General features: G+C 43.2%; 1 protein-coding gene across 1 annotated transcript in view; it reads left to right on the top strand.

Annotated features, from left to right (window-relative positions):
- The first annotated feature begins 357 nt into the window (after positions 1-357).
- Positions 358-8,088, top strand: part of Erich6 (glutamate rich 6) — a 26,486-nt gene continuing 18,755 nt past the window's right edge. The window contains exons 1-5 of the mRNA XM_032898364.1: positions 358-637; positions 1,187-1,244; positions 6,731-6,825; positions 7,588-7,650; positions 7,954-8,009. Of these exons, the coding sequence (XP_032754255.1) occupies positions 385-637; positions 1,187-1,244; positions 6,731-6,825; positions 7,588-7,650; positions 7,954-8,009 (525 nt within the window). The 5' untranslated portion in view covers positions 358-384. The remainder of the gene's footprint in view (positions 638-1,186; positions 1,245-6,730; positions 6,826-7,587; positions 7,651-7,953; positions 8,010-8,088) is intronic.

Here is an 8,088-nt window from a genome sequence, read left to right as displayed (position 1 = left end):
GGAGCAGGGGACGCAGGGGGAGCAGGGAGCATGGGAGGCACAGGGGATACAGGGGATACAGGGGGAGGGGATACAGGGGGAGCAGTGGGAGCAGTGGGAACAGTGGGAACAGGGGGAGCAGGGGGAGCAGGGGGAGCAGGGGGAGCAGGGGGAGCAGGGAACAGGGGAGCAGGGGGGGGAGCAGGGGAGCAGGGAGAGCAGGGGGAGCAGGGGGGAGCAGGGGGAACAGGGGGAGCAGGAGGAGCAGGAGGAGCAGGGGGGCAGGAGGAGCAGGAGGAGCAGGAGGAGCAGGAGGAGCAGGAGGAGCAGGAGGAGCAGGAGGAGCAGGAGGAGGAGGGAAAGCAGGAGGAGCAGGGAGCTCGGAGGAGGGATGATAGGGTGAGCATGCAGCAGTCAAGCCTGAGCGAGTTCCCTGAGTTGTTGATGGACGATGATATCTGGAAGGCGGTGGACCTCAGTGGAGTCTTTGACGAAGACTCGGGGGAACTTCGTCCCCGCCTAACTAGTGTGTCCAGCCCCAGCCTGAGCTCTACGTCCCCGCCCAGCCCGTTGTCCAGTCCCTCATGGAGCGAAGAAGAGCTGCCCCCGCCACGCAGCGACGGTTCTCGTGTTTCCAGCAGCATCTCGGTCCACAAAAGTAGCGTTGGGCTTCTCCTCCCTTGGGATCCTGGCCTGAAAGGCGGCCTGTGCTTCCCCCTCCCCCACTGCTCTTACACTATCAAGTCTTGGCTAACTGCTATGACAGTTCCTAGTGCAGGATGTAAAGGAAATCGTTCAGCAAAAGTGAAAGGTGGAATGTGGTCATCCTGGGGCACTAGTGCCTGTGGGGTGCTGAACTACTTACTGAAGCAGTTCTGCTGTAACACGGCCGCTCTCTCCTGTGCACTGAATGAACTCCCTTGCTGGGATCTCTGTCTTATTTTAAAGGGAAGCAGAGCATTTAGAACGAGCTTCTTGAACTCAAAGTTCACATTTTACTGTGGGCGGCGTATCTTTACTGTTGGGGGAAAGCATGGTGTCCTTGTGCATTCTAGGATATTTTGTTTATCAGCGTACACAAATCATACACACACCCCTGTGACAAGCACGCTGGTACAGCCCTCACCAAATGTTCTCTGGGAACAAAACTTGCCTTGGAGAAACTGTGGCACGAAGTGGCTAAACTGTTTAATGTTTCATTTGACAGGCTATCCCAAAATATTTCAAACATTTAAGAAAGACTTGTCTGAAGTGACTGTAGATAGGTAAGAAAATGTTTTCAATTGTCAGTATTTTTTTAAAGCAGATAATTGTTTACCTTTTTAGATAGACTTGTTATAAATAATCCAAGGAACTTACAACTTGCTTACTCAAAAGTGTTGGTTTTAGTTTTGGTTTTCCCAAGCATGCTAGGACTTGCTGTAATCCCAACGTTCCAGAGGCCGTGGTAAGAGGATCCCAAGTTTCGGGCCACTCTATCTTACATAGCATGAATCATGAAACGTAAAAACAAACAAACGAAACCCCTTACACTAGTAGGCACTTTGTAAGAGATAGAGATGACGTTCCTGTCTCCACCTTATTACCCAATTGTATGTTTGATGTGTCTGCTTATCAACGTGATCCAAAGTAAACGCATGCTGTGCAGACAATAATAAGTCGTGGGAGTGGAAGAGAGCTCTTTAGTTAGGAGTAGATGGAGTTGAGTTTCCAGCGCCCACCTGAGGCATCGCACAACTGCCTGTAACTCCAGCTACAGGCTCCGGCAGGGTCTAAAGCCTCTGGTTGCAACAGGCACCTCCACTCATATGTCCTCCTGAGTGTGTGGGTGTGAGATACATGTTTCCATGTGTCTGTGTTAATGCATAGGCCAGTGATCACCTGAGGTATCATCTTTAGGTGCTGTTTGACTGGCCTGACCTCAACCACTAAGTTAGGCTAGCTGGCTAGCAAGACCCAGGGGCCCATCCATCTTTACCACCAGCCTTTTAGATGTGGTCTGGGGTTGGAGCTCACAGCCTTGCATTTGCAAGGCAAGCACATTACCAGTTAAGCTACCTGTCTACCCCTTCAACTATAATTTTAAAGAACATTTTCAGTCGATTTATCAAATTCTGGCTTAAGTCTGGGCTTCCTTTCCATTTTTTTCTTTTCCTTTTCTTTTTTTTTTGATATTTATATTACTTTTAATTTCCTAGGATTCTGAATTGTAAAAAATTTAAACTTCTACTTTTTGGTTTGTCGGCATTAGTGACGATTTATAAAATATTAATACTACATCCACTACTGCTTTCTTCTATCTCTTCTCATTTAGTTTTTTTTAAATTAACAACAAATTATAAATATAGAGAGAGGAGTGCTTCCAAATTACATTAGCTACACGTTCATATGAAATTCTATTACTTTGCAGTTTTTATATTATACTACTTTTATAATGTGCATTGTTTTGTTAGCTACAATCGATCAGTAGTGCTTCGGGAACAATTTGCATTTAAAAGTTGAAGGGTAATAAACACACTCAAGTGCGTGCTGAGAAGCCAATATATTAGGTCCAAGGCCGAGAGCATGAAATCTGATGTTAGCAAATCCTCTTGTCTGAAAAAAAGATTTCCCATTCAGTTGAGTTCAGTTGCCTTCGCTTTTTCTGGGCTGAGCCAGTAGCTGCAGTCCATTGACTCCCAGCTTATCACCTTTCTGTTTGCTGAGGAAATTCTTTAGGCACATTTTTTTTTTCATGTAGTTTGAGTACTCAAATCTCTATAAACTCTTGTCTGCCTGGAAATGTCTCCATTTCACCCCTATGCTTTTACTTACTCTATTACTAACACCACCTAGCATCATGGAATGTGATTTCAAGCGTTGTCCTTCGGAGCTCTGAAGACACTGCCTCTTTGCTTTCCAGGATCCAGTCTTGGTGATCAGTCTAATTCCCTTCTGGTTTTCATTTCCTTCCTGTTGTCTCTCTTCCTCCCTTCAGAATGCGCACTGTGCCTGTTGGGTAGGATTCTCCGTCCTTCCTTTTTATATTTTCAGTATCTTCAAGATTTTTGATGCTTAAACGTTAGCGTATGGCATGTGCATGGACATTTTTATTCTGCGATTCATGGTTGTCATTCTGAGAACCATTGATGTTCAGAACGCTTTCTGACTGTTCTTTACTGTCTTTGAAGGCCTGATAATATATTAATATGTCATGCTAATGTACTTTTATTCCTTTTTCCATGATCTCTTTCTTTTCTGATATCAGTTATTTTTAAGTAATGACAGTCCTTAGTTATCTGTTGACATTTATAAATGAATGACTGGCAGGCAGCTGAAATGAGACCTTCCTACAGTGAGTGAGTACTTCACTTTTCTAAGGTAGGACAGCTTACAGGAACCCTGGGCAGATGAGGGAGAATATCACAGCTAGCATTCTCATTAGTCTGTGACCCCACCATTAGTGAAGTTAAGAAAAGGATGCTATATTTTGTAGTTAAAATTCTTTATGGTGGGATGCTCAATCTTCTATCTGCTCCCCCTCCTTCCCTTCCTCCCTCCTCTCTCTCTCTCTCTCTCTCTCTCTCTCTCTCTCTCTCTCTCTCTCTCACCTTCCTTTCATCCTAACTTTCTCCTTTCCAGTCTTTCTTTCCTAGAGCTTGTTGAGTCAGCAACTATATTCTCTGTTTCTCATTCAAGGGGAAAACTGCCCAGGTATATGACCATTTTTCAGCAACCACATTAACAAGCCGTTCTTTCCTTTCCTTTAGAAATAAAACTACTAGATCTGGAGAGATGCCTTGGAGGTTAAAAGTACTTGCTGCTCCTGCACAGGGTTCAAGTTCCATTCCTAGTATCCATGTAGTCCCTAACAAGCACCTGTCACTCTCTCCAGTTCCAGATGCCCTCCCTCTACTGGTCTCCAGGGACACCAGGCACACATGTGGTGCTCATGCATACATGCAGACAACTCACTCAGACACAAAAATATTAACATAAATTTTATTTAAAGAAAACTGACACCAGTTGCCTCATATAATGGGAGAGCAGGGAGCTTTGGGGGCTGGATTGTCCGGGGTCATTTCTTGACTTACGGTCACGATAGCCACCATTCATTTGGTTCTATGCTTGGTTGCATGAAGACCGAAATTTCTCAGAAATTCCCTTTTGGGAAAACCTCTTGTCTTAAGCTCCTGTACCCTCTGCTTTAGCTTTCCTCCTTTCAAAGCTAAGTATTACTTATATACCAATTAGAGCATATTTTTTAAGGCTGGACATTTAAGAGTCTGGTGTTTGTTTCAGTAAAATCTTCAAAGGGGAAAGAAAGGATTGTACACTGTGCCACCTTGTTGCTGTGCTTTTCAGCCATGCTATTTCAAGTCCATGGGAAGCTCTCTCTCCCAGACAAGCTTCTTGTGTCTCATAAATCTTTGTAAGATGATGGCTTAAAAGCTAAACACACACACAAATGTCAAAGTATTCTTTGCTGTGTGTGTGTGTGTGTGTGTGTGTGTGTGTGTGTGTGTGTGTGTGTGTGTGTGTGTGTGTGTTTTAATGCCCTAAAAATGCGGCCAACATCAGTTCAACTCTATTTTCACTTGCCTTACTGCTATTCTCACTGAAACAGGGCACTTTAAAGGGCAAATTGTGGTGGTTTGAGCGAGAATGGCTCTATAGGCTCACATATTTAAATGCTTAGCCATCAGGGAGTGGAGCTGTTTGAGAAAGATTAGAAGGATTAGGGGGCGTGGCCTTGTTAAGGAAGCGAGTCAGTGGGGGGCTATGAGGTTTCAAAAGCCCAGTCTCCTGTCCTCTCCTCTCTTCCCTCTCCCCTCCCGACTCTTCTACCTAAGAATCAGGATGTAAAGCACTCATCTGCCGCAGCATGCCTGCCAGTTTCCCACCATGTTGATCATGGACTAACACTGATTTATAGGCGTTGCCTTGGTTACAGTATCTCTTCACAGCAATGAATAGATACCTAAGACACAGGTGAATGCGACAAAATAAGTCTTGGACCCAGACAGAAGCCTTTCTGACTCTTTTAGACATCCCTTTGTCTTCATGGGCCTCCATTTCCTTGCCAGTGGAAAGGAAATACTAAGGCCTTGGTTAGCTTTTGTGAAGGTAATCAAAATATCGCAGGTAAAGCAGTATTCATTCCTACCTAGTATGCTCTCCACAAAGTGAATTCTGTGGCCATTCTCATTTATCTTCCACCCAAAAATTCCATGCAAAAACGTTGGTAGAAGACTAAGGAAGGCATGAATGTGTTCATTTTTGTTAGCTATTGCACTGGGGGTTGGGGATGGGGGAGAATACACAGCAAATGTCTTGAGATTCCCCTCTCATGTTGCTTTACTGGTAGTACCCACAGCTTGTCTCTCGGGAAGTTTAGATAAACAAGATTCCCTCAGAGACTTGCATAAGTGGCCTCCACAGAGGAGCTCTTTGCCTATTCCAGGACACAGTTGCTTCAGAACTGAAAAACAAAAAGCGCTTCACTGATGCAATGTGCCAGGAAACAAAGTGTCAAAATGACAGGGGAAGATACAGTTGAAGTCTGCAGGAAAAAGTAACAATGCTAAATTGAGGAACTGAAATAATGTTGTCTGATCATTTCAGAAGATGCAATGATTTAATTAAAATGCCAAGAAATAAGGGAGATTGGAAAAACTCATTTACTTGTTATCACTAGAGTTATTAAATTCTTACTTCCCTGCATTAATCAAATAGCTGATTAAACTACTCAGATAAGGAAAAGAAGTCTCTTAATTACAACAAGTTTGCCATAACACCAGCACTTTAAAAGTCTATGTAATGTCTTAGCATTCAGGAAATGTAGGCAGCCAAGTTCAAGGCTAGCCTGATCTGTTGAGCAAGTTTCAGGATAGCCAGGCTACACAGAAAAACCCTGTCTTGAAAAACAAAGCAAGGCAGCCTGGCCAGAAAGCTCAGCCCTCTGTAATTTTAAACTAAAGAAAATGAACACACTGTGCTAATTTAAATTTACGTAAATGTTCAAATGTGCACATCACTAGCACAAGCAAGAGAATTTTGCACATGCACAGATATAGTACTAGTAAATCCCTCCATGAAAAAAAACTCTGGGATCTAGAAAGTGTTAAGTTTGAGCTGGGCCTGCTGAGTCTATGCACACCCATGGCAGTCTCTTTCTCTACCTTGATGGTTGCCATGAAAGAAATGTCAGGGATTCTCCTGTGGCTGACTATGAGTCTATGGACCTCACTTCTTCAGAGAATGTTTACTAAGCATCCTAAGCAACCAGGAGCAACAGGTCACATCCTTTTTAATGGATAGTCACTGAAAAGCTAAATCTTTCCCACTTTCTCTGCTTCTTGAAAGTCAAACACAACCAATGTGCACTATGGTCTGCTTGCCACATCAACTCCTTGTTATGGAGCCTTCCCTCCCCCACTTAACCTCATGGGCCTGAATATTTTTACAACTCCCACCATTCCTATCTATGACATTACATAACTCCTAATAAAACTTTTACCCAAAAGGCCAGTTCTCATTGTCCTTCGTGGACCTCAAATCTGAGGACTTTCAGGAAGATTTTCCAAAGAATTTATTTGATCGAACATATCATGTTTAACTTTACTGAAAAGATAGGAACAGAAGAAATTATTTTAAAAGAAAACATCAGGACTTTCCATGGGCATATGTCATTCAACTAAAACTATACTATCTAGAGTAGACTTGCTAACAACCATATAATTACACTCTAACATTTTGATTTAAATTTCAGACTTATGTACCCAAGTTTCTATGAACGAGTTCAGATATCGATACAAACGGAAGACCAAAGTTGGCTTCAACGAATTTCTGCTAGAAAGCGAATAAGTGAGTCCCCTGATTATTTAGGTTTTATTGGGAGGCTGACTTGCAAACTGCAAGTTCAACTGGTATCGAACAGCAGTAGAGCTCATGCTGAATCTGGGCAGTCCACGTAAACATTGAGATACTGGGCAACATCTGTTAGCCAAGAAACAAGCCCTCCTGTGACACCAAAGCACTTCCTAGCATGCTGTTATAGCATCCCAAATGGACTAAGACAGCATGCCACCGTTCCACATCAGGAGTGACTGTTCCTCTGAAGTGACTACTTGGTAGTCCACTCTAGGGGCATGAGATGCTCCAAGGTTAGTTGTTTTATTGAACCCAAATAAGGCCTTAATGATAATTGTTGTGCATTGATTTTTATGCTTGAACTAGCACTTCTGTTTGTTGACATAATGCCTTAAAAGTATATTTAATGTTTTCTTCAGATAACACACACTCTCCCTGACAGATCACCTTCTAAGATCTAATGACTCTCATTGTCCCTGGTTGCTCTGGGACAGAGAGGGCTGTTACCTCTCAGGGCCGTCCTCTTGGTCTCTGGATTCATAATTCCAACTCTAGCTGCTTTAAACCTAGGAATGTATGCAGAGTGGTTGGTGGCTGCTCCCATTGTTCACCATTTCGGAAAAGGAGGGTAAATTCAAAATGAAACAAACACAGGCACTGGCTTCTCTGATCTTTTTCCATAGTCAACTTTGTTTCTCCTTTTTCAAGATCGATGATAAATACATACTTTGTTGTTTTCATTGTTGTTGTTGTTAGAAAGAATACCATCCATTGAGATAACAGAAGCGCCCCAAGAAAATCTGGCTTCTAAGTTAAGAGGTAAACAGTTGCTTGCTTCATCTTCTTTTGCTGGAAAAGACAGATTGTCAGTAAGGAACAAACCTGTCTTGCACAGCACTGGGGACGTACCCTGGCAAGCAGTGTGAGTGAAAGGGGCAGAGGTGCACGTATATGAATGTGTGTGTGCATGGGCATGTCGGGCATGCATGTGTGTATATGCATACCTATTTGTGCTTGAGTCCTAGTGGGTTAGGATGGGGGAGAATCTCTAAAGTGGAGAAAAATAGAATACAGTGCAAAATGGCTTGCAATTTTCCATCTTCATCCATACTTTCTCTGCAGAAAACTGGGTAATTAATCCTGAGGAGCCCAAGCTAAGCATTTTATGTGAGATGGAGGTAAGAGCTATTGGTCGTGATAACGAATGCATCGTTCTTGTAAAGTGACTTATTCGATCTCTAATGATTTTCTCTCTCT

This window comes from Rattus rattus, chromosome 3 (assembly GCF_011064425.1).
Source record: "Rattus rattus isolate New Zealand chromosome 3, Rrattus_CSIRO_v1, whole genome shotgun sequence".
NCBI lineage: Eukaryota > Metazoa > Chordata > Mammalia > Rodentia > Muridae > Rattus > Rattus rattus.
This window is presented reverse-complemented; position numbering and strand designations above follow the sequence as displayed.